Here is a 27,493-nt window from a genome sequence, read left to right as displayed (position 1 = left end):
GTCTGCCTTCTCCTGACTCCAGCACAGCTTTCGGGACAGTAATAAGGACTCAGCTGCGTCATGGATGTGTGCCTGGGTCACTCCTGGGCAAGGCGCTGTGGCTGGGGCAGGGGCTGTGTGCTCTTATCTGGCCAACGAGGGAAAGGGACAGGAGTGTACATGCAGCTGAAACCCACGCTGGGATAACAAACTCCTCATGTACAAAAGTTGTAACCACCACCTCTGCAGGTATCCCAAGGTCCCAGCAGGGAGCAGAAGCCGTCATTGGCATCATCATTCAGCAGAAGCAAACTTCTCGGCCAGGATTTAGTGTCGGCAGCAGTCACTGAATGCAACAGTATCACTGACTGGGTTTGGGCTCTGCTGTATGGCAGGATTTAAAGTACTCATTATCTTAATATTCTGCAGTAATAACAGCTCTTAGGCAGTCCAACCATCAAATTTGTCCAAAATATCAGTGTATGAGAGGGTCAAATGATCACAAAATATGTGCTAGATTTAGCCATGCCGATGGTTGAATGTTTTCTACTATTTTCTGAGCAATGTTCGTATTCTCCATTTTCTGTCCTGAGGTTTATCTGTATCAAACTGAAAGTGTACACGCAGCATGTAGAGGCATGGCTTGATGTTGTAATGTAGCTTGTTCAGATAACAGCAGCAGGGAAGTTGCAGTATCACAGAAATTGCAGGCTGTTTGGGGCCCACTGACATGCTAGGTTCTTCACCCGAGTGACTAGCCTGTTTTGAAATCCATCCTGATATTGACTTTATTGCTATTGATCCCTTACTTATCTAAATTAAAGCTAATTTAAGTGTCTGCACAAGCTGCAGTCTTTCTTCATGACTAAGCCTACACATTTTGGGCATTCTGAGTCTGCTTCGTATTTTCTTAGATAAATTTCCCTCGATGCTTTCAGACTCTCTTTAAGACTACACCAAAGGGAACGGCATGATTATTCCTAGCCGTTCAGTCCTGCATATGCCCACCAAATTCTGAAAGTACAACATGAAGGTTTGATGCCTAATTCAATGTCTTTCACTATCCAGAAACCACAAATGAAAATATATGGTGAGTTATACTTCACTCTGTAAAGCTGAAATTTATTTAGCTAAAGCTTCAGGGTCGTTTCTTACACTGCTCAGTAACTTATGTTAAAAACAAAAAGTTCTTTCTATTAGAATTTTTGAAGCATCTATAGTTTGTTTTATGGCTCAAGTGAAAAGTAATAACTAAGGTGCCAAAATATATTTAAAAACTTTTTGTTTGCCATGAATGAGATGTATATTTGGCTGATGCTATTTTAGAGAAGAGTTTATTTCTAATGGGAAAAGGGACAGAGATATTCTTGTTTTGAATACCAGAGCATAATCTTAATAAGGCCATCAGAGGGATTCATAAATTCCAGAATTTGCACAAAGACATGTGAATGTATTTTTAATGTAAGTTATTTTTTTCTTCTGAAAAGCAATGCAGTATTTTATATCATGTCCTGCTTCGCATAATTCAGGAAGTAAGAAATCTTCTAAACTAGTTTAAATGGATATCATGCAACATTTAGTTACAGAACAAATGCGTATTGAGCTTTTAGTCATGTTACCGATCTTGAGGATTTAACTGGCTATAGAATAAATCATCAGTCTTTGCCAGCATCCAGTACAGGAAGCATTGTGCTCTTTTCAGTTAATCTCTGAGGGACAACTGAACAGGTTTAGTAAAAGAATATGGTAATTCAGAGCAAAAATGGACCTTCTGAGTTTACTTCAGTCTGGCAACAGCAGTGTCACAAGCAATTGCATTGAATCCTCCCCTTTTGATTGTGTCAGCCCTCATCTTAAAAGTTGAAAGGCAGTTTTCCCATTACTTCTGTTAATAGGTTGTTCCCATATCTTTTCCTAATTTTCACATTACATTCATTCATGGCCATTGCTGCCAGCTTTCTATGTCTTAAATATCCCTTCTCTCTGACACTGCTTTCGTCCTCTCCTCAGCGTATTTCTAGAGAAGTGGAGTATCTAAGGGCTCTAAAGAGGGAAGTACCTCCTCCCAGCAGAACTTCACAGGAAAAGGGGGAATCCCTCACCAGCAGCTCCCAAGCAGCTTGGTTCACTTCATCCAACAGTGGTATCAGGGAGGTAAAGCAGCTGCGTTCTGCAGAAGTGGTAGTTTACTTTTAGGCATTTAGATTTGCTAATTTTTCTCACTGGGAAACAACTGCTTGGAAGATTGTAACACAGGAACTAGTAATCTTTAGACAACCTAGTATGTGGAAGTAGAAATGATGGAAATAGCAAAAAGACTAGGTGGTGTGCAACATCATCACAGCCGTTCTCTGCCAGATTTCAACAGCACTGCTGAAATTCAGCCTACTGCTAAGCTGGGTTGCATCATTAAGGAATGTGGTAAACCTTTGTGGGTATTAGACGGCAAAAATGTCATTTTTTGCCTCAGAATTTTGAGTATTCAGACAAAATATATTGGATCTCTTTGGTGGTGTTGGTGTTTTGTTTTGTCGCATTGCTAACAGTTGGGAGTAGCCTTGATATGCTTGCTTTGTACTTGGCTGAGGGAAGCTATGTGGGACATTCTTTGTTTTGGGGCATTTTTTGGTATATTAAAGTGTCAGCATTAAGTAGTGAACGTTTTTCAGAGCTGTCAAGGTTTCAGCCTTTTAGATAAAACAGATCCATGCAGACTCCTTTCTCATTGAAATGAGGGGGAGAGCAAAGTGTTAGGAAAATGAAAACAGGTTATTGGCCATCTTCAAGGTTTCATGAGGGTATATTTAACTGTGGTGACAGGCTGGTGGTGGGTCTGGATTGCCTGCAGTTTCTGCTAAGTTGCTTAAAGTGACTGATGTGGATAATGACAGAACTGCAAGAACTCAATTAGAGACTAGTTTGTCATGCTGTGTAAAGCCAAAAGTATGTTAATGAATTGGACACTCACTACTTTAACTTTACTTCTTGGCGTTCAAGGAAATAGGTAAGCCTGCATGGCAGGCAGCGTGGTGCAATAGGAGCTGGCCTTCCCAGTGAAGCAGTTGGTGCAGCGGACTCAGCATTCGCACTGAATACATTTTGGGTATTGTCTATGACTTAAACGTATAATAATGAATAAACATGTGGTTTATTTACATAGTTTGTCAGCTGTTGTGTTTAAAATATTTATCACACTGCTGCACGAGTGTTCTGCACGTCCTGATAGTATAGCTGTATTATGTAGAAATACAAGATTCATTATGCTTAAGAGACAAGAACATCCAGAGGACTTGCTGCTCCTTTTTCTTCTTCTGGCTAGATTTCCTCTGTTGTCAGAAGTAAGAGAGGAGTTTCGAGGCTCTCTCCAACAGAAAGCATCAAGACTAAAGAAAGGCTTTTGCAGATTCTTAAGTTAACGGTTTACTTACAACTATGCAATCTCAATGTTTCGGACTATACAAAGTACTCAATAAAATGCTTGCTTGTTTATGGACTGTCATGAGAACCAGCAAGCTGTGAAGTTGTTAGAATGCTTTCAGAAGGATTTAAACAAGAAAAATCTTGTAAGAGAAATTGTCACCATTTTGTGTGGGGCTTTGCTCTTGTCATCAGAAAGATCTTGTCTGAGCAGCCATATCCCTACTAATACAGCAAAAAGCTTGCTGGGAGGGATCTATATTTGTTCTAGAACATTCAGAAAATACATAATGTAACTTCCTGATAGGCCTGCTTTGATTTGTGCTATTCCATTAATACTCTTTTAAGAATATGAATAAATCTAACCTTCTGGTAGCAGACAGCCTTAACTACATTTAGTGTAAGAGCATTGGTGCTCTTAGAGACACTAATAGGTCTATACAGACAAAAATACATAAGTAGATTTTCAGGCAAAAGTAAATTACCAGCTTTCCTTTAGAACTTAATCATCTTTTAGTGATCGGATGGATAGGTATCATAGTAGTTAAATGCTTTCCAATATTTCCATTTTAAAATCTTAGGCATCTCCATTACAAGCGTTCATATTTCATTACACACATAAGCTTGTCTTTATAACAAGCTGTTAAGTCCAAAGGCAGTAAGTGCCTTACAATGTTTATTATATCAAAATGTTTCTTATGTATTGTGTTTAAAGAAATGAAAGTTTGTGTTCACATTCCAGTTTTGATCTTTGAAAAGCAGAGTTTAGTAAGGAGTTACAGTTTCAAGAGGAGATGATACCACTTCTCTTCAGCAGAAGTATTTGAATAAATTGTGGCAAAGGCTTGAACTTCCTTGTTTCATCCTAGTTTCTCAGATAGTATGCTTTCACGGGATTTCATGTCTTGTAATATGCATTTAAAACCTCTATGAAGGATGTTGAAAAAACAGAATTAACTTACAAGTATAAATTCATGTAAGTTTAGGGAAAAACTTGTGCAATGTTTTTTCTGCAATCTCCAAAATAGCTGTAACAATGGAAAAATGCAAATTTTAAACTTTCCATAATAAACACATTGGAATTTTGGACAAGGGATAAATTTGACGAATTGTGAAGACTGCTGAAGAAAAGTACCTACTGCATTAGATCAACTTAATAGAGAAAGATGAGGAAAGGAATTCAAAGTCAACAGAACAGGCAATTGGTTTATAAACTCAAAGTATGCAAAACTACAGTGATCCTGATCTGCCTGCTTTGTGCTGTTCAAAGCAATAAACTGAATTGGTGCAAGCCATAAATATTAAAATAAAAAAGTAAGCAGTTGACATTTTTGAATTATTGGAAATATCACATAGTGGAATTCTTTCATGTTCGTTGCTTCAAACTGTCAAAATACTGTTTATGAAGACGATCCCTAGGGGAACCAACACACATTAAAAGTGTGGTGTGGACTGAGATAATTTATTGTACTTTATTGTAAAGAAGCATGCAGAGTTGTAATTATCCCCAAAACAACCATTACAAACCCTGAAAATTTAGAACTAAGATCATATTTTTGAAGTTCCAAATTTATTACAGTAGGGAAACGTGTAACTGGTTTGCAAGAGTTTTATCTCCAGCTACAGTGACACCTTGAGGTAGGAAAGGAAATGCCTGCTTTTTGTTCTTAAAAGGGAAGTAGTCATTGAAATTACTCAATTGTAATTAAACAGTTATTGTAAAAGGAGAGTTAAAATTCATACATGCCAGAGGATGTAGAGCTGCAGTTTTCATTGCATTTTGAGATTTGTAGTTGGTTATCCCCAGTCCTTTAGCAGAATTAACTTTTTTCGTGGCTCATATTTATTTTGAATTGAGCAACTTTCTGAGGTGCAGAACAACTTTTACTGAGAAGCCTACATCTGTGCTCTGTAAGCACCTTTGTTAATATTTTTATTCTTTGGTGGCATAGTCCACCAAGAGAATGCCCTCTACCAAAAAAATAAGCTTGTTGATTGTTTGCTCGCTTGTTTGTCTGAATTCATTTCAACACTGAGATGACTTCAGTTCTGTTTCCTCTGTTTGGTGTCCTAAACAACTCAAAGGATTAGTTTCAATCACAGGATCAAGTCAGGGGCTGAGGAAGGAGTGAGGTGAAGACCATATTTAAGCTTCTCTTTGTCCTCTGCAGTCCCTGGAGGTCAGGAAGAGCTGACTAGCTTAAGAGGGTCCTATCTCCGTGAAACACAGATTCTGCTGGAGATCTCTGTGCTGATACCAACCGAGTGAAGAACTGAATGGAGGAAAATGGGTGTTCATTAGGAGGAACCAGTTCTGCTTGATTTTGCAATATAATGTCAAGGCTAAGAAACATGACGATAAGTGGAGAACACAAAAGATATCCCCTTAAAAACTGCAGGAGGGGAAAGAAATGAGCTTGGGGAAAAAATGGTCAGTTTCTCTTCTGTGCTGTGAGTTAACAGGGAGCAATTTGGAATCCTGTAACCTAAAAAAAAAAATCCTACTTTTTCATTCACAACAATTCTTCCAATGTGACAGATAGGCAAGGGCATAATATTAACATGTGAACTCTTGAGAAAGATGCTGGAAGTAATACAAGGTACACTTGAGTCACAATTCAAAAAGTAAAAGGGACTGTTGGTGTTTCTAATTGAGTGCTTAGGCATTTTTACAGTTGCATGGAAAGGATAATGTCCCACAAGATTAAAAAAAAAAAAAAAAAAGTAATTTAGCTAAAAGCTTTATTGAAGTGAGGACTGTAAGCAAAGCCTTAGGTAACAGCATGTACACACACAAAAACTATTTCCAGGAACTGTACTAGCCATAAAAGCTAGGCTGGCTAAACAAGCTTACAGGTACACGCCAAACCATGTATTGTACCGCTTTTACATGCAGTAAATTTATTTGCTTGAATATCTGGCAAATGTTGTTTATTTGTCTTTAGTCTCCCTTCCTTCCTCTCCTTTTTTGTCAATGAAAGTCTAGTTGTCTAAACTTTTTTTTAGTTACTGACAGGTAGCAGCATCTGCTATTGCTCCCTTTGGGATCCATTTGCAGCCACTTCTTTGCAACCTTTTATGTTGCACATTCTCTCTGCATTACCTTGATAGAAAAAAATCACTAATTGAATTGCAGAAATGCATTCTGTAAAATGGTAAAAATGAAACTTCCATTTACTTAAAAGGAAAACTGTACCAGCTCCAAACAATTATCCATCAATAATGTATTTTCAGCTAATCAAAGACCACATTCTTCTAGTGTTTTGGATTCCTTGCAGGTGTTGTATGTTGGTTTATAGTGAGCATATTCATTACAGTAAAATTAAATAATATTCCCTATAGTGATAAATATGACACCACCTGATCTGCAAGGACTCAAGGAATTATTTGTAGATAGGGACCAAGTTATACTAGAGTAGCATTTAAAGTAAATTTGTGCCTTTTTAAAGTATTATGTCAAAATAAAAGTAAACTGATTCTAAATATGAAATTCAGAATTCTGCCAAACAGAACTTTTCACTTGGTGGATCTTTATCACCATGCTACCTAATCTTCTTTTATAATAATTTGTTTTAGTAACTTGATTTCCCTGCCAAAACTTCCCCCACAGCACTGCAGATAGCAATTAGCATTTTACTGTGGGATTGTGAAACTAACTTTTCATCCTACTCCTCAAGTTCAGACAGTTACTATATTTTTGTTTAAAATGATAGTATTTCTTCCTCATCCTACTACTTTCTTAACTTTGTGTTCAAGTATTTTAACATTTAAAACAATTGTCTCCATGTTCCAGCTAGCGAATTTAATCTTGTTCTGGACCACAAGCTTGTTTAAAAAAAAAAAAAATCTTTCAGAAAGTTCAGTCCAGCCTGATGGCATTTAAAACCTTTGTGAAATTCTCACTGAAAAATATTTTCATGTGTTGCTTACTAAGTGCATAGTATTATATGATAACCAGCAAAAATATTAAAAATCTGAGTTGAACTTTCGTGAATATTCAATAGATGATAATAGAGGGCTTTGGTACTTTAGGTATAGATTCAGAATTGATAATTCAAAGATTACTGATCTTTGCTTATTTTTATAAAGTATTAATTATACCTATGTATAGGTATTATCTAGCAATCAGGCCTTGAAATTTTATCAAGTATAAGAAGGTAAAAAATCCATAATATATCATACAATTACATAATAAAAATAACTTTAAATAAAAAGCTTACATGATAAAGATAACTTTAAATAGGTATATGTTCTATTTCTTAAAAGGGCCCATTTATAAAACCAATATAATTTTCTACACTAAATATGAATAACTAATTTGGAAATCTATTTTTATTTGCTGACATTTTTAACATCAGTTAACATCAGGTTATTCCTTACCACAAGTTTGTGAGATTAATTTTAAAACTGCCCAAGTGGGCATCATCTTTTTCAGTTTGGAATTTAATCTAGAGACAAAAAAAAAAAAAAAGAAAACAAAAAATTCTTTAAAGGTTTACTGGTATCTCAAAATCTATTTTCATGCTAAAAGAATCAAATCTGTTCTAGTTCCTGTAGTTATGAAGGTACACAACCACTGTTATTTCTGTCAGGTACAGTAATGCTTCATTCTGCCATTCATTTAAATATATGTATATATATATATTTATATTTATTCACCAGTTATTTTTGTTTATTTTTAAAATAAATCCCAACTCAACAGCTAAGTGACAAGTAGAATTATCAAGTATTACCAGAATTGTTGATTTGGTTAGATGGAAACACTATGCTGAAAGGTTTAATGAAGAGTCAATAATTTAGAAGTTTTTAATTTCTGAACTTGGTTTTAGGTAGTTCATTTTTGAGAATACCTAAGTAGTCTGAAAGGTTTTTTTCCACAAAATTGCTGTGTTTTTTTAATAATAAGATATCCTATTACAGTATATGAACTGCTTTATAAAAATGCAAACAACACGGAAAGATTCTGGAAGTTTTCCAATTATTTCTATTTTCTCATAAATTTCACCTGTCTATGCAGCAATACGTTTTGTAGCAGGTTCTATGAACCCTGTTCTGTCAACTCATTAATTATAAATTAGAACATTTTATACCCAAGTGAGCTAGCTGAAAAAATATATATTTTAAAGAACATTATTTTCAAAACCAGTACCTAGGTATTCTAGTATCAGCTTCCCAAACTGACAGACAAGCTTCTTGATAATGCGCTTGGAATACATGACCAAATGAGCTCAACACCAACTCAGCCTCTGTAATGCTTTCATCTTCCACAGTAGGGTCTGTGGTTTGGCTGCTTAAGGAAGCTTTTTTTTTCCCACCCTTTCACCCTTCATATGTAATTCCCTTTTTATAGGTTAAATTATGCAGTATTGGTTTAAAATAAAGAAGCCTTCATTTTTTACTGCTGCTTTAAGATTTAGGTAAGTTTTTCAGTTGGTACCTGCTGCTAAAAATATATAATTGAGGAGGAAACAAAAGGATTGAGGAGCTTTCTGAGCCAATAATGGGCCTGGAGGTGGGCAGAAAACATCCTCACTAAGTGCTTTGCACTAATATTAGTGGAAAATAAAGTGTATTTTTCAATGTGACATTCTTGGCACAAAAAGCTACCTGGTAAGTAAACCGTATAGAATTATTCTGCTGATGTTTCTAGTTTACAGAAGAGTTTTTCTTGCTTATAAAAACAGCCTCTAAAGATGTCTAAATGGAAACAAATAACTACCATCAATACCTTCTCTTATAAGACGATATATTTTTTTAAATTCTGGCTTTTTTGTTAATAGTTCTCTGTATTGATACTTCATTATTTTTTTTCTCTTGTGTAAGGCATGGTCAGTACTGTTTCTGGATTGTATGATTTCAATAGAATAAACCTGAACACTGGTGGTTAATTCAATGTATGGTAGCATTCACTCTCCACAACCTTTTAAAGAGTAATAACTTACTTTCTGTATGCGTTTCTAACTAATGTGCATCAGGTCCATTGTTTTAATTCTCTTCGTCTGATGATGGATGGCTGTTTTCCCGGATTCTGTAATCAGTGACCATACATTGCTAACAGCACACACTTCTAATTCTCTCTAGCAGATTTGTCAATTTTGTTCTGCTCATTTTTTTTCCGGAAGTCTCTAAAAGACTCTATTCTTGATTGATGACTACAGAGGAATTCATCCTTGGGGATAAACTCGTCGGTCTTGGTTGGGTGTGCTATACAGACCCAAAAGCCTAGCATCATTCAGTACACTGAGTCAGATGTTTTGAACATGAATTATGCCTGCAACTGTTTATATTGATATAAACATGAGTTTATATCAATAACCAAATTATTTGTCAGAGTTCAAACGGGAAGTATGGAACTGAAGTGATGGCTAATCACCATTAAAAGTGAAATTATCTGAAATTGTTCAAAGTAGGATGGGAAAGAAATAAAAGATTTTTAAAATGGAATTTTATTTCTTTTCCAATATTTTTGTAAAGTGTACTGTGTAAATTGCTGAAAGTTGTAGCAGAATTAATCATCGTTACTGGTGTACGCTGATCTGTGTTGGTTGGCTATACTTTGAGGTTATACTAGCTCCTATTATTGATTTCACTCTATAAGCAAAGGCAACACTGAGAAAAGCCAACTGATGTACAAGACACTTTTCAGGCGGCTCTGTTTTTTGTCTTCGCCCTTCACAATATGCAAACTGGTAACTTTTGGTTACAAAAAAAATAAAATCATGTCTTCCTGCAGGCCATAGAGACACACCTCATACGAAAATCAAGCGGGGGACTGACATACATCGCTGAGTGGAAGGGTGGACTGCTTGAACACAAGATGGGACATCTCACTTGTTTTGCTGGAGGCATGTTTGCTCTAGGAGCAGACGGAGCACCTAGTGACAAGACAGGCCATCACATAGAGCTTGGTGCTGAAATTGCTAGGACTTGCCACGAATCCTATGATCGTACAAGTAAGTACATCACAGCGTTCATTTTCACAGTTTGGCTTTGTGAAGGCAGCCATTGGTATTATATGCATAATGGTGAATGAAAGTTGAGTCGTGGTGAAAACTCTTAATCTTTTCTGATTAAATGCTGGTTTACTCCATGAGTAACTCCAAGAATGGCTACTCTGTTTTATAAATAATTGCTGTGCATCTGAATCATAGCCTACTCACTGTACTCGCTGTAGTGATTAAAATGACAGCTTTTTTTCTTCTTTTCCACTTTGTCAATTTCTGTGTAGCTAAAAACAAGCAAGGGAGGGAATCTGATCATCTATGCATCAATATAGCTATTAATTATGCTTTATGCTCCAAAAAATATTTTATTCTGAGTGCTGTTGGTACAATGCTGCAAACAAAGAATTGCACAAAGAAAGTGGATTTTTGTGCAGGAAATTTCTTTGGATTCCTTTATCTTCTTACAAAAATAATCCTGGCAACATTTCAGGTCACAGAGTCTAATTTCAAGTTTGACATAGAAAAGTAAATATCCTCATATTTTAAACAAAATCTAATATGTTGTTAGTTATATGAAGCCTTCCAGAATGCAAATGGTAGCATCACTCTTCAGACTGGAGCTGCTGTTTAAGGTATTGATGAAGACTAGCTCTTCAGTATTGTGAATTATTTATTGCAGCACCTCCTGTTAATATTTCATATCTTTCAGAAGTTATATACCTTTTGGGTACCTTTTGTGTATGCCTTGTGTCATGAAAGGATAGTTGATTTGGCAGGTTATGTGGTTTGAAACCTTTTTTAATGTATCTACTTTTATACTGGCTAGGCATGAAACTGGGACCAGAAGCCTTCAGATTTGATGGTGGTGTTGAGGCCATTGCTACAAGACAAAATGAAAAATACTACATCCTGCGACCCGAAGTCATAGAGACCTACATGTACATGTGGCGGCTCACTCACGACCCAAAGTACAGGCAGTGGGCATGGGAAGCTGTAGAGGTAATGTTCTACAGTAGTTTTTTCGTATTAAATCCTAGTATCTTGTTAAGCGAGCTATTGCACAATATCTGGATTTTTTTTAGCAGTTGGAGGGTAAATATGCATTTTAAATCAGTAATATCAACTCAAATTTCCAGAGATTCATTTACTGTGTCTAGATAGTACCAAACATTTTAAAATTGCATCATTTATAAAAGCATAGGTAATATGGATTGAGCTCCATTAACGATAACAATCTCATCAAGGTTTAAATTTCTGTGTCCCACAACCTTTGAGCTTCAACCAGTTATGCTGAATCTAACTATTTGTGTTTGTCTAACATGAACCTTCCAATTGGGCAACTAGTCTGTACTGCACGAATTGGCTTGCCAAATCCATCATTTCCCTTATTGCAGTGTTTAATCACTCTTACTGTTAGATATGAATGCCATTGGATTTACCTTGTTTTGTCCTCCAGGCATGGGTTCATATTATGCTTCTAGAGTTCACTTATTTTCTCCTCACAGTGATGTTGCACTTGTTAAATTGTCTGCTTTTCAGTCTTCCTTTGGGATTTCTAAGCAGATTGAGCCCTTACAAGAAAAATAGAGGAGGCTGAAGAACATTATTTTTGTTGCTCTATATCCAGCTACCTGGATCCCTCTACAGCAACAAAAATCTATAATTGTACTCCATATTCACCCTCTGAGATACTGAATGTATCTCAAATGTTGCACAAATGGTTTGGTAATTAGATATTCTTGAAGAATGAAATTTATGATAAAATCTGCTTTCCATAAAAGAATATGCAGTAGCACTAACTGTACTTCTGCTCTCCAACTCCTCATTGTTTGCATTTTCTGTGCAATTCCATACCTGCATTAACACTGTATTCAGCTTGGTAGACTGTGGTTATTTAGGACAATTTATTTGCCTTCCTCAGGTGTTGGCTGTATATGTCTTCAAATAATATGTTCGAGTTACTGATTCAAAAGCAATTTCTTTATAAAAACCTCTAATTTAGAGTGCTGCTCCCTTACTTTCTTCTTTGCTAACACCACCCATAGGCGCACATTTTGCTACTGGACTCTTCCCAGGCAGATTATGGTTGGAATGTTTAAAATGACTCCTTATGGAAGTCATCCCACCAGGCTTCAGCAATGCCAAGTGTAGGATGTTCCTTCTCTAGGAGATGATTTTCCTGACTCATTGTTGCTGCCCACACTGATAACATTATTATAAACAATTGAAATGCTTTCCTTATTATTGTTCTTTGCCCTGTTGGTACAGTCCGTTTTGTATTTATTTCAAGTTTGTACGCTCATTTACCTTCTCAGTGCTCTCCATGTGTTCCGTGTTTAACATTCTTGTGGTTGCTCTTGTTTGGCTCTAACGTAATGGGTTAGAGCCCATCTGTGGCAGATGCAGCTGGCCCCATTCGGGAAGGGCCCATCCTCCACTGTCCTACCGTGCAGCTGAGTGTTTCACAAAAACAAATCTTGCAACTTCACAGAAGTCATACAGTTGGTTGTAGGTTTCAAATATTTCCTTGTTTCTTCTCTCTACTTCCTTGATATTTATAGCCCCTACAGCTCCACCTGATACTATATTTTTTGTATCTCCAGTCTCTCCATTTTTGCTTTGGAGTTTGCTTTACTGCCTCAGTTTGAGTCCAATATCATTCTGTACATACTTCAGTGTCTGGAGAAAATGCAATTATGACAAACAGCAACATCCACTGTTACTGAGTCAGAAAGATTTTATCAGCTTAGCTCATGAAAGTCTCCCTTTCTGCATTATAAATGTGGCACATATTTTGAATTCACAGCACTTTGTTTTTTTCCTTTATGATACTTTGAGACTGACAGCCAGTGTTCACTTTACTTGATGTTTTCCATTACTAGCATAAATGATCTTAGCCACCCTCATTTTCAGAGGACTACTAATTTAGAATGTGTTTCGTTGTATCTCCCCACCCATTGCTACTCCACATGTGAATGTTCTGTTCCTTTAGTTTAGTGCAAAGTAGCTTTGAGGGGTAAGATACTTCACCAAGTAGATCCCACCAAAGAGCTAACATGGTGCAAGTTATCCTCTTAGTTTACATCACAGCAGTGTGTTCAGCTGCCCATATAGTATCTCCCTACAATTAACTCTGTTGATCTTTGTAACTACATTAGAGTACAAAAAAAAAAAAGAGGCAATTTGCTTTATTTTACCTCATCCTGATTAGAATGCAGATGTTTCCTTGAATAATAGCTTTATCCTTCAAGTTCAAGTTCTCCTTCTCTTGTGCCTCAGAAAACATAATCTTGTGTTTGACATTGAAAATCCAGACACAGATTCAGCATTTTGAATTCATTGCAGATTCAAATAGATGAGAGAAAAGGACTACCAGCCAGGGGAAATTACTTGTTTAAACTTAAGTATATTTGTCACTTAGTAAAACTGTCCAAGAAAATTAAAGAACCTAAACACACACAAGAAAAGACAAATAGGCCTGTTATATTTTTAAAGGATATCTCCTGGAGAAAAATTTGTTTTAAATTTACAATAGGCAGCTTACTCTCCAGTGAAAGCTATGGAGAACCTGACATGCAAGCTAAATATATGCAGATAGCTAACCAGGACTCCAGCAAAAACAAGGAAATAGAGGATATTTATTCACAGCAAGACACAGATTTTTAACAGCTTTTAGAGCAGGTGGAGGTGATAGATACCTCAGTAATCATTAGTGACTTTTAGTCCCATCTTTCATCAGAAAACACTTATTCTGCCTGTTTGCTTGTTTTTGGACATATCTTCTGCCCTTTCATAGGTTTCTGCCATACGTCGTTTGAAATGCAGCATCTTTCTCTACAGAAAATCTATATGTCTTGTAGTCACTTCAGGGATATTTGTAATAACTTCAGAAATGGAGGAACTAGCTGTCGGATGGAGTTAGAACCTTTCATCTCCCCATCAGGGGTTTGATAAAGCTTCAGGTATTTCTGCCTGAAGGTTGTTGCTCCAATACCTACTTCCAGAGTGAGCACCATGTAAGAGTAGCGTGGTCCTGAGAAGGCATAGTAATCCATCCTGCTTACCGTCATTTGCCTTTTGACAAATTATTTAGGGCTAAAGACAATTTTCTGGATTTGTTTTTGAATAATGAGTTGTGTTTTAAATAAAATTATCATAGGCTCTCTTCAAGATTTTCTTCACTCCTTTATTTTACTGCATCATACCAGAGATGTACAGTGTAAGAAAAATGAAGAGGCTAAAAATATTTTGACCTCGTTAAACAGGTCAATTAGAAATAAAGAGAAATGACTATTTTTAAACAAAGAGCAGTGATAAGAGAACTAATATTCAAATAAAGTATTATATAGCTGTCTCCTTAAAGGATTTACAGCTCCTATATAGGCATAGCTGTGACCTTTCTAATGCAAACACCTGTCGAAAATAAAGAAAAGCAGCAAAGTTTGTTAAACAGTACACCTTTCTATGCTTCCAGCACCAAGTATATGTGGTTTTGCCCTTCTGTACACACTCTCCCACTGATCTTTTTCCTCTTTCAAAATTAGCTGGTCATATAGAACATTTCTGTGGGCAGAAAATAAATGGGATGTTTAAATGATCTGTGTGCTCTTTGTTATCCTAAAATAGGAATCGGTCATTGTTTCACATCTTTTAGCTGAATACACAGTTCCGAAACTAGTTAAAGGAAAACACATTCTTATTCTTACATCTAAAACATTGCATTAAATCGAGCCAGATACTAGCTTTCTGTCTACATCTGTGTAGCAAAGATTTTTCAGAAAGGTATCAAAGAAAAATAAGACCTACTGCAGAAAAGAAATCCAGTTACAGCCCAGTATCAGAGGTTTCCCAATTAAAATTTAAATGATTGCAAAGAAAAACTCGGTCACTTACACAGAAAATGGCTTCCCTTTTTCGAAACTCCTGACAGAAGGAAAAGACTGATCTTAATCATAGCATCCAATTCAATCACAATAATTTTTAAGCACTGAGATATGGCGAAGGAAGGTGTATGTGACAGGATCTCTGAAGGCTATATAGACAAGCCTGTGATAGAGGGGATACCCTATCAAAAACAGGAAAAAGAAAATAAGTTAAAGGCCATTTATCTTTACATCCACACATCCCTATATCTTTCCTTCTGAAAACTGGTTTGTATTCACCTCTTTTATTAATTTATCATTTTGATTCCCTTCCTAAATGTAAAACTAGATTGTCTGTGCTTATGTTTTTAGAGAGATTTCTATCTAGAGCTCTATCTCATTTTCAACTATCTGAAAAAAAAATAGTAACAAGTCTGTCGTACTACAGTGTTATTGTCAAACAAAGAAAAACCTGACAGGACTACTTTTGTTAAACTCATTGTATGTTTTTTATTTTCTTCCTCACCTCTCTTTAGGCACTGGAAAAACACTGCAGAGTAGATGGTGGCTATTCTGGCATTAGAGATGTTTACAATAATCATGAAAGCCATGATGATGTGCAGCAAAGTTTCTTCCTTTCAGAGACACTCAAGTAAGTAAAGAAAGTTGATTTTCATTAATATGAAGTAGTACTATGTATCATCTTTACAGATAAGTATTTACCACTAGTACCCTTGACATTCACGTAACAAAAATCTGACTGAAATAGTACAGCTTTTCTTAGGTGACAGGAAGCCAAAGTGCCTTTTTTTTCTTCTATATCAACAATATCAACTAAACTCTTTGACTTTTGGAAATTATCTTTACTTCTGTTAAAGTTACTTGATAGTCTTTGGTGAGATATTACATCTCCTAGCTTTGATAGGATCTAATTATATATGCCAACACTAGGGAAACAAATTGTATAGGCAGAAGACTTCTCAGGCTTGTATTGCATGCTTTTCATTTTAAAACTACAGACCAAGAGAAAAAGAAGTGAAGTTGCATGGTAAGCTCACACAGCCTGTTAAGAGGAAAAAACAAAAGCCTTCATTCTCTATCACCATCTCCTAAGGTTTTAATTAAATAAAGGAAGTGCTGTCCTGGTCTCTTCACTTTTTTTCCTATGTAAGAGTAAGTTGCAAAGACGAGAAAGAAGCAATCACGTCATTTCAACAGAAAGTTGAAATTATGAAATACATTTATGTATATAGTAGCATTTCTTTTAGAGAGTGTACTGCCTCCGCTATACCTTTTAAATAGGCTGAACAGAATTAAACCAACAGCAGCCTTCAGGGAAGGATGGTGATTGAGAATAAACTTTCATTTGCTAAGCAGACTTTCCTCCCTAAGCTGTCTTCAGTAATCATGCTATAATAGCTAATACAATGTACTGTGACACTAAATAAAACGATGAAATTTTTAATTCTTTACTGTTGGGTTTAATAGACCCTATCCTAGTAAATGGCTATCCAAGCTACTGGTCCTAGTGTTAAGACCTAGTTTTATTCTTTAAAAATACCGAGAGACAGATGTTGCTCTCAGAAGTAAACCAGGATTGGACTAAAGAATTTTCATTCCTACACCTTGATATATGTGGATATTCAGGAAGAAAAAGATGATATTGTTGTATATGATCAAAACAATATGTAATAAAATTACCAAGGATTAAGTGGAAGTGAAATGAACTGATATTTAACCTTGGTAATCTAAACTTCTTTGTCTCCTATCAGGATAGAGTTGTTGTTCCACTGGTCTCCAGTTGGTATTACCCTCGAGTCCAACCTGAATTGAGTAGCCCCGTGGCTTTGTGCTAACCATTATTATGCTAGGACTTAATGTTTTTGGTTTTGGTCAGCTGGTCCCATTGATAGATTCATCTATAGAAATCAGGTATTTGTTTGATTGAAAATGATCGTAGTTTCATTTTCCTGATGTAGTCACGTTTCCTGTTTTTTTTTTTCTTGCCAGGTACTTATATTTGCTGTTTTCTGATGACGATATTCTTCCATTCGAACACTGGGTCTTCAACACAGAGGCTCATCCCCTCCCTATTCTTCATAAAGAGGATGGAAGTAAAGAAGAAAAACAGAAGTAGATCAAGATAAAGTTTTACTTTGTTTCATTCCTTAATGTTTTTTCCAGGACTTGGGCACGTGATTTGATTTAAAGTTCTTGAGTTAGATTTTTAAATCAAGTGTTTTGCAGTCTGTTTTCTTTAACAGTAAATATTTATGAACAGATCCAAACTCTTAAAACTTCAGTCCTCTTACCCAGCTGAACCACTTCTTAGAAGAGAAATACATCTCTCTAGATTTTGTTAGGCTGCTATGTCATCTTGGCCAAAAAGAGCAGAGGGTCTGCATGTTACTTGTTTCCTGTTATGCTTTTAATTTGACTGCAAAATTCTTTTCTCCTCTATGAGGAGATGTCTGCTTTAAGCTGTAATATTTTGCCATGTTGCAAAAAGCCATATTGAATTAAGTATGAAGAGCTTTTTTTTTTTCTCTTATTTTGTTCTATGTTAATTTGTTTTGTGTGTCATCCAAGACAAATCTTGTGACTGTGACAGCCTCTTCTTATGCGGGTCTATCATTAGTTGGTAAAGTATCTGATGTATTTCATTGTCAATGAAGTCTACATAGGAATATTTTCATCTCATGCAGACACAACTCTGAAACTGCAATATATGTTGAAGTTAGTCTAAACTAGTTTTTATGGGTTTAGCACATTAGTTATCAGACCTTAGTTTTTCAGGTTCTGATTTAGAATATTGTGAAAGAATAAACTGTTCCTTCCCTTTTCTAAGTGGAATTATTCTCATGTCTTTAGTCAGGCTAATTTGGAGCAAAATAAGATAATTTCTTAGTAAGAAAGGGAGTCTTACCACCTTTATATATTTCGTCCAGTAGCTTTCGTTGGGTTGGATGGTAAAAAGACAAAATAAAACTACTCAGTGAATTTCTCCTTGAAGCTGAGCTGAGAATTATACCAGAGGCAATTTGTTTGGTCGTCTTTGACTTTCTCAAACACTCAGATTGGTTCAGACCTGACACCAGCCTTGGTAGTTTATTGTCACAAAGCAATTTAATGTACCTGCGTGAATAAAATCAGACATTCAGATGCCTTGAAGAAAACTTGTCTCCTTCAGTGAGGAAATTATCCAGCATAGAACTAAAACTTTCTGAAAGCACCTAATTTCTCTTCTCTAAGTGGCAGAAATGCAGTGTATTAAGAAATATTCCTTAGATTAGAAACCTAGTTTACTAAGAAAAGTAACAGCTTTGCCAAAAATGTTTTACTTTGTGGTATCACCAAAGGGAAATAAAAATCAAGTAGAAAAAGGAATTAATTGTGCCTAAGTGTAGCTTGGAGTGGTTTACATCATTTTTAAGTCCACAAGTGTTCTCATTCAGTGACAGGATGACTTTTGTATGTTTTGGGTAGGGTACAACACCTGGCTTCCCATTCTGAGAAAGCACGTTATCGACTGCAACAAAACAAATACGGTTCTGAACAGTTGTCATCTTTAAACGTAGTAAGCTATCTCACATGTCCAGCATAGCTGACCGGAGCTGAGGAAGCAAATTTGCTGAGGCATTGCAGAGTACATTTCACTACCGTTTTCTGTACTGATAGAGGTCTGCAGTGTCGGCTTTACTTACGCGGAAACCAAGAGCAAAGATAACTGATGACATTTTTATATATATAGCAGCTGGAGGCTGACCCATAAACTTTACCCTCTGGAGCGTGTAAAGACAGCGCTGCCTATCTGGTTCCACCACAGACAGAAGACAGCGTCTGCCACATGAGCTGCCAAAAACCTTTCTGTAGGGGGTTTTTTAGGCAAGAGCATCTCCAGTGATGCTGATCCATCAAAGGACTGGCAGAGCTCTGCAGTCATACGTGAAAGTTAATAGAAGGACCCTGCTAAGCCTGTGCATCCCAGAGCAGAGAGAATGAACACAAATAACATCTGCCTACCATAAAGCCTGCTTAGATGGAATCAGCAACTTGGCTTGAGACTTTTTGCTTTACTGCATTTTTTCTTTTTTTTTTTTTTTTTTTAAGTATGGATTCTCTCATGTCACAGTAACAGCTTCAGAACAAGTGAGGATGAATCCTTGGCTCTCCTATGCTGAAAAGCAGAATTTCCACTTATTTTGATAATCCAGAATTTGTATCTTTGAAGTTCTATGGTATTTCATTGTATTTCTTCAGAAACTATATTTATAATGGACTTTTTTTTTTCCCCTCCAGTTACCACAGGAAAATTATAGCTATTAAGTAAAACAAAATCCCCTTCCCTCTTTAGCAAGTAATAGTAATTATTTTTGTCTTAGTTATCTTTATTAGGTCACCTGCTGCTGCCTACCACATGGTTATGCATGTGCTGCTATAGGCCTCATATCAGTTAAATAACTGCAATAGCTCAGACAAAAGTCTTTGAGAAATGTGTTTTGTAAGCCTCTTTTTACATGTTTTTCTTAACCACAATATGCTTCCCCCAGATGTGTCTAGTGATCTTGTGTTTATTTAACGAGCTTAACAGAAACGATGGAGAACCAAATAGCTCTTCTCCTTGTTTCAAAAAGCAGGCATACAAACCTCTTGTATGCACTGGGTCCTATGTACTTAAATATATACATCATGACTGTTCACTTGTAATACAGACATTCAGTATGAATTTTATTTTTTATTTTGGGAGTTAGGATGATTTGAAGGAGCACAAATTTGATGTGACTGGTATTGGTATTCAGGTTGTATGTACAAACTGCACTATACTGTACTTATTGTAAACAAATGTAAGTAGACGAGAAGATTGTACAATGTGTAGATCTGCCAAATGTAAGAAAAAAACTTTTCATAAATGGAGAATATATTGATTTTTTTTTTAAATAACCCCAAAACACCAAAGCTAGAGCAATCATTTTGAAACAGCCAGTACTTACCAGCGGTTGTTAGATTACTAAGATAACATTCATTTTATTTCCCATTCACTTAACCAGCTGTGTGGAGTGGCTACTGATGGTCACTTCATGTTCCCAGTCATTCATAAGAGCAAAAGAAATTGCTTTATGGAGCGGTATTATCTTTGCCTAAACACACTTGCCTATACTTTTTCCATTTCTTTGTAGCAAAATAATGCATTTAAATCTGCATACGTTAAGTCATAAGAAATAAATCATTTTAAAAGGCACCCATGCTGTTTCATGAAAAAAAAATTGTTTTGATAGTTTGTGAAATACGTATTGCATATGTGTTGGTTGTACACAGATTTTTGCAATGCACAATGGCTCACGGTTTCTATGGTGACTTCATCATACATATTCTCCATTTCTATGAGGCATTTAAATTGTTTTTGATTTGTACATACTCCATTTAGTCTTTTCATCTTTATATAAATCCTGAAATTATGGAATACATAATAGATCAAGATGCTTAATTTTTAAGAACTTATATTTGTAAAAATTTCTCTATTGTGAATAAAGTCTTTTAATATATCTGTTCAACTTGTTATAATTTTTCTTAAGTGCGCTGCAGAAGTAACTACAGTAATCTGCTGCCTAGCCTGCTTTGGCTGCTATACTCATGAATTTTTGTCAGGAGATTGGTTTGATGCACAGTAGTACTCTGTATTTGTTAAGATACTTTTGTTAATACTCAATTAATGTTAGTCAGTGCACAGAATTGCTACCACAAAAAATCAATTCCTAAAAATTGTTGCTAATAGAAACTTATTCTCCCAAATGTATTTTAGTAGAAAGTAAGCTTTCTAAGGAAAGTCAGGAAGCTTGGAAGTCAGAGGTGACAGGCAGTAAGCAAATTGAAGATCAAGTCACTCAAATTCACGTTCTGCACAGCACAAGCTGGCTTCAGCTAAATGCCATTTAGGAACAAACACCGGAGCTGAGATGACAAGGCTGTTGCAGGGCCCAGTGCTACATGATCTGGTAATGAAAAACTATCGTTAGCCCATGCTCCAGAGGAGAGAGGAATAGTTGTCATAGGAACTGTAACTACATTTTGTGTCAGAAGGCTGTGTCGTTAAGATCTCTGATCTAAACCTTGGAATAACAGCCACGCCTCACAGATAAGCTTATTTGTTTTCTCCATCTAGTAGAAAGCATTACCCAAAGATGATAGTAAAATAAACTGCTGTGATTTCACAGAACAGTCTCAGAAGCATCTATTTCTGTCAAAGGACTTACTCATTAGACCCGCTTAAGCAATTTTTGAGGGTAGCTATTAGATGTGGCGTTTCATTTTCCAGAATAGTTGCGGGTGTGCAGCTGTAGAGTGCAATCCTTGTGATGGTCAGAGTGCAGTCCCTGCCTGAAGCTGGCTTCAGGGCCACACAAAATGCTCAACAATTTAAACACGAGCAAATGCAAAGCTTAGTGCAGCATAAGAGATGTAAATACACGTCTGGGTTTGAATGTAGACCCTTATGCACAGATTTGGTCTCTTGCTTGAGCAGTAATTGGATGGTTAGAGTGGTTTCTTTTCTGCCAGGGGAAAGGAGCTAGGACTGGGCGGACAATTAGTCAAGATAAACAGGATTTGCACCACTGTGTTGCCCTACGGCCTTGCTCTAGTATGAGAGTAACCCGGCACCATAGGACACCATCTGCTACGGAAACAGCCCTTCAGTTGATCTGCCTTAATCTTGGGATTAGTCTGTCCTGGTTGATCTCAAATGCAGGAGGAAAAATCATGCATCAAAAAAAGAGGCTGCCAAACCCAGGAAACAGTCCCGCAGACAGTTCATGGCAGACTACTGGGAGAAGGCATCAAAATACAGGTTTTTTTGTTCCCTCTTGGGTTCATGCAGTCAAACATGCACACAGCAGTGGCTGCCACAAGTGACGCAGCTGCAGAACAGATCCAGTTAGTGACCAACATGCTGCTAGCATTCAACCATACTTTAAAAGTCAGTGCTTTGCCCCTTGTTTCTCAGGTATCAGCTCCACTTTCTGTACCAGCTCTCACTTACGTTCTAATTAAAGTTGCTGTAATCAACCTTCCCTTTGAAAGCCCCTCTCTAAAACACTCACACGCTCGCCAAACTTTCTGTGCATACTCTGTGGCCTGTTCATGAAAGGTTCCTTGCCTTTCACAGTTCCCGCATTGACATTTTACAGGATGTTCCCTTGTTACTGACCTTTTGTCCCCACACTTCAGTTGTGCATTGCCTTCACACCATCACTCAGCATAGCACAGAGCTACTATTAGTCTTTAGTACCTCAAGTTTAAAAAATAAATAAATAAATAAATAATCATACTGATGATTTATTTTAATATTTATTGTTTATTTTATATTTATCATATTCTAGCCGTTAAACTGCCTACCCAGGAGCTACAGCACAGGTGTTTGCTGGTACTACAGAAGCGCCAAAATTTTATTATTTCAGCCACAGGGATAGTTAAAGGATTCTGGTGTTACAGACAGTGATCCTACAGTATATTAGCCAAATACATAATTAAATGGATGAACAATTGGCTGACAGGTTGGGCTCGAAGGATTATAGTAATGGGTTACACCAGTCTGGCGGTCAGTCAGTGGGATTTTGCAGGGCTCCATTTTAGAGCCAGTTCTCTTTAATGCTTTCTTGAATGATTTGGATAGAGAACTCACAGATAGTCTGCAGACACTACTAAATTGGGAGGAGCAGTCGACTCCCTTGAGGGTAGAAAGGACTTGCAAAGAGATCTTCTCAAATTAGAGGGCTGGGAAATTGCCAGCAAAATGAAATTCAACAAGAACAAGTGCCAGATTCTGCACCTGGGACAGAGCAACCCTGGCTATACATACAGACTGGGAGGCGAGTGGGGGGGGGGGTGCGGAGCACAGGCGAAAGGCTGGAGAGCAGCATAAAACTATTAGAGACATAAAACTATTAGAGAGTGCCCAAAGGGCTATGAAGATGATGAAAGGTCTGGAGGGCAAGACATACGAGGAGCGCCTGAGATCTGAGGTCCCTTGGTTTGTTCAGCCCAGAGCAGAGCAGGCTGAGGGGAGGCCTCATGGCATCCTGCAGCTCCCTCATGAGGGGAGCTGAGGGGCAGGCGCTGAGCTCTGCTCTCTGGGGACAGCGACAGGACCCGAGGGAACAGCATGGAGCTGGGACAGGGGAGGGTCAGGCTGGGGGTTAGGGAAAGGTTCTGCACCCAGAGGGTGGTCGGGCACTGGGACAGGCTCCACAGGGCAGTGATCACGGCCCCAGGCCTGTCAAGAAGCATTTGGACAATGCTCTCAGACTAGGGTCTGATTTGTGTGTGTCCCTGTGCTGAGCCAGGAGTTGGACTTGATGATCCTTGTGGGTGCTTCCAACTCAGGATATTTTATGATTAGGGTATGTGATTTTAAAAAGTTCACCAGCACAAAGGAGCACAGAGGCAATAGCAGATGGGACACCAGGTATACCTCCTCCTGGCTGATCCCAGGCCCACAGAAGGAACCATCAGCGCATCAAAGGCCCATCTCCACATGCTCAGAGGAGTACAGGGGCACAAAGGGAGTCAGGAATTCAAGGAAAGGACTAAGTAAAGGAGCCGCTCAGCCCCAGTGTCTAGGTGTGCTGCTCATCAGGGTGAGTCTGTGGTGCTCCCACCGACTGCTCTCAGGAGCACCTTTTGGACTGGGACAGGGGTTGGGGCAGCAGCACTGCCAAGGTGCATTCACACAAAGAACATTTTGGACTTACAGTGAGCACAAACAAAGCAAAGCTTGCACAAGAACAACCCTCCCAGGAGCACAGACAGCCTAGGCACTGCTTGTACAACTCAGGAACCTGGTCTAGTCACTTGGTTCCTGTGTAACCAATGCCAGGAGAAGAATGGAAAGCAAAGGAGGGTAAGAACTAGCAGGCTGAGAGCACAGGAACTTCAATGAAAGATGCTAGAAAAAAACTGGGAGCCTCTAAAGAAAAGGAAGTTTCTTATTTTCTCCTTTTCTCACAAAGCACCTTTATACACTGTGTCATTGCAAGAACACAGATAGACAGAAAACCAATTAAAATACACCATCATGGTCCAATGGGACAGATACAGGAAAAAGTGAGTTTATCATCTTATTGATCACCTCTCTTCTGACACCCACAGATGCAAACACAGGAGAGAAGATAAGGCAGGACCTACACGATGAGCAATTATCTGGGAAGCCTCTCCAGGGTCCCTGAGCCAGAAAGAAGTCAAGCAATGCAGAAGTGCGTCTTGCTGTTTCTGTAAGGGCCCTTGACTACTGAGGTAAAATTTCCACTGTGATACTAAGTTCTCGAGTGAAACCAGTTGGCGTTGCACCCCCATCTAAAGACATGAAAAACTACACTAAGTTACAGGAAATTGAGGGTACAGAGAAAAAACAATCCTGTTTTTCAACTTGGCATTCTTGTCTCACACTTCACTGACTGAATAACCAATGAAGTACTCCTCAGTTTTTCCTTAGATCAGCATTTTACTGGACAAATATATTCAATTTATATTGTCCACATCTTACTTTAATTCAAAGACTGAACATTTCTCAATAAAAAAAAAAAGTGAGAGTACATGTAGGCTCTGTTATTGTTTTATAGCAAGGCATATTTACAGATCTAAGCAATCATTGTAACTATCCACTTTCAAAGTAAGATTTGATAAAGTTTAACATAAATCTCATATAATTCTCATTTCCTTCTGTTCCAAGGCAAAAAGGAGGAGAAAGGAACAGCTTCACACTGGATGGACATTTTCTGACTGGGGAGTTATTTGGTTGCCTCATGGTCACAACTTGTCTGGGGGCACTTCTCTCTTAATACCTACTAACAGAGTGTGCTAACTGTGGAAATTTTCTTGCACCAGTGAGCATTTTTCTTTCTTGAAGTAACTTATACAACAAGAAAACCAGGCCCTTTTAAATCAACAACCGACCTCCCATTTATTTTAGTGAAGTCAATTTTTCACCCAGACAAAACAATTTCATAGAATTTTGTATGGAGATTTATGAAGCAGATACAGCCTAAGGAAACTCCTTGAAAAGAAAGTATAGGTGCCCTGTCTTTTTTTTTTTTTTTTTTTTTTTAAAAAATATCCTATGGATGATCTATTTTTCAAATGTGGTTATTTCAGAAAATAACTATGTGTGAATTTATTCTCTCTGAGAAAACTATCCATTTTCCATCATTCAGAGCTACATTGTACCAGCTGAAAACATATCAGTGCCTTCAGTTCAACAGATGTTTGGCTTCTTTAATTAAAGTGTGCATGTCTTCACATGAATGGCTTCAAAAAGATTTGAAACTTTCTTTTCTCTATCACTCTCAAATGTTTTCATCCATCACCACATCTCCATCTCTTTTCTTCACCCTCTCCTATAGATGCCAACATCTATAAAGCAGAATCTCCACCTTCCACAATTTGCATACAAAATCCTACAGCCTCTTTGTATTTCTCAGCAAAGATTTAACTGCCAGGCACAACACCGAGTTCGCATTTTGTGAGACTCCATTAATTTTATAAAATATGCTGCAGAACACTTATAAGCACACCATAAATATTATATATTAAAATAAAACTACACTTGTCAAATAAGAGACCCTTTTGAGATGCATTATTAATAACAACCATTTATACTCTATAATGCCATAAACGGAGAGCAAGTTATACAGACATTCTCCTCCTGAAAATTTTCACAATAGAAGATACGATAAATGTAAGTCACTGGGCAATTATTCAAACAAGAAAAGGGCATAGGGAGATTAATGGTGAAAAGAATAAGGTAAAATGAGTTGCTGAAAGCATTGGGTTGGCGAGGAGACAACAATGTAGCTTCCACAAGCAGAAGCCACAAAGCAGAGCAAGGTGCACTTAAAAATCACCCTCAGACAGATCAAGTGAATTATGGTGGGAATGGTGCTACCATCTCAGAGGTGCCTCCTTCTCAGGGCCTGAGGATGGGCAAACTAAGCAGGAAGCTAGAGCCCCCCGCAACATAGAAGTCAACCATTGAAAACATGACCTGCTAACTACAGCCAGAAACAAACAAACAAACAAAAGATCATTACTCTGATCTGAGCTGGCATTGCAGGCTGCCTCCTGTCCTCTCGCCATGCCAAAATTCACCTCCCTCTCTGTGACCCTGGGTTTGGTGCTCCTCCATGGCACACGTGGGTGCTGCTAGCATGAAGGGACCCATCAGCCTAGGAAAGCTAAGAATATTCTTGCATAGCTTTCTTTCCCTGGCTTATTAAAATGCAGTACATGTTGTGTTCACTTTCTGTCTTACTCTGTGTTAAAATAACAAAAGAAACAAGCAAAACCCATGAGTTAATAATTCCCCCCAACCTCCCCTCCCCGCTCCAGTGATGGCAGTCACGGGTTGTTGATTGCTCTTCAATGCAAACATCACTCAACAGGTTTTACTGATCAACCTGGCTCTCTGCGGAGCCTCAGACACTTCACAGCCTGCTCGAACCCCTCGCTGGATTTGCCCTTTTGCTGTTAGGTAGGTAGCTACAGACTTTCTTCAAGTGAATCTCCTAGAGAGATGCACACAGACCTTTTAAAGGTTAGGATGGATAGAGATTTCCCTAAGCTCATATGGCTCTTTCCTGCCTGCCCAGACCAGCCTCTGAGCATTTGTACAGCTAGCTGAGTTTGAATAGGCTTTTCCAGTCCCGGTGGTATTGCACAACCCAGCCTGCAAAGTGATAGGATTAGTGCTGGTCCAGAGTGATCACTGCAGATTTCAGCAAGTCCCAGGCCAGAGCTGTCTGTAGTGCTTAGTGATGAGCCAAAAACTGTTGTAAACATTATTTACAGGTTTGCAGCATGATGAGCAGATTAAAAGCAGAGAAGCAGAAGGGTACTATGGCCACATCAGCATCTTTTGAGTAACTTAGGGGAACGTTTTAAAGAGGCACAAGTCATCTTACTGTCTCCAGCTACCAGCAATAAGCTGTGAATCATTCTTCTTTAAAGTGCAGTTTGCACATAATCACCAATCAGAGGAATGAGGAACCCCACAAAAAAATGAAAATAGAACCATCGTTATATTAATTACTGATAATGTAAGGTTTAGCAACTCCATTATAGACTGTAATATCCCAGCTCCAAACAGACCAAGAGTAACAACTTCTTATGAACCAAAATAGACATAGGTCAGTCGCAACATTTAGCATTCCTAAGAGGGTAAAAATGCTGAAAGCTACATAGTTACACAGAAAGTGGACATTGTTATTTTTTAATCAGTTCACACCATTGAACAAACATCAT

The 27,493-nt window shown here is 37.6% G+C and overlaps 1 protein-coding gene across 2 annotated transcripts in view; it reads left to right on the top strand.

The window, feature by feature from the left end:
• The window catches only part of MAN1A1 (mannosidase alpha class 1A member 1), a 141,636-nt gene extending 120,893 nt beyond the window's left edge, over positions 1 to 20,743 (top strand). For both annotated transcript variants that reach the window (XM_040551505.1, XM_040551506.1), the window contains exons 9-12: positions 10,130 to 10,349; positions 11,167 to 11,339; positions 15,739 to 15,854; positions 17,213 to 20,743. In XM_040551505.1, the coding sequence (XP_040407439.1) occupies positions 10,130 to 10,349; positions 11,167 to 11,339; positions 15,739 to 15,854; positions 17,213 to 17,339 (636 nt within the window). In that variant the 3' untranslated portion in view covers positions 17,340 to 20,743. The remainder of the gene's footprint in view (positions 1 to 10,129; positions 10,350 to 11,166; positions 11,340 to 15,738; positions 15,855 to 17,212) is intronic.
• The last annotated feature ends 6,750 nt before the right edge of the window (positions 20,744 to 27,493 follow it).

Source organism: Cygnus olor, chromosome 3, assembly GCF_009769625.2.
Source record: "Cygnus olor isolate bCygOlo1 chromosome 3, bCygOlo1.pri.v2, whole genome shotgun sequence".
NCBI lineage: Eukaryota > Metazoa > Chordata > Aves > Anseriformes > Anatidae > Cygnus > Cygnus olor.
Note: the sequence above shows the minus strand (reverse complement) of the source record. Positions and strands in the feature narration are given on the sequence as shown.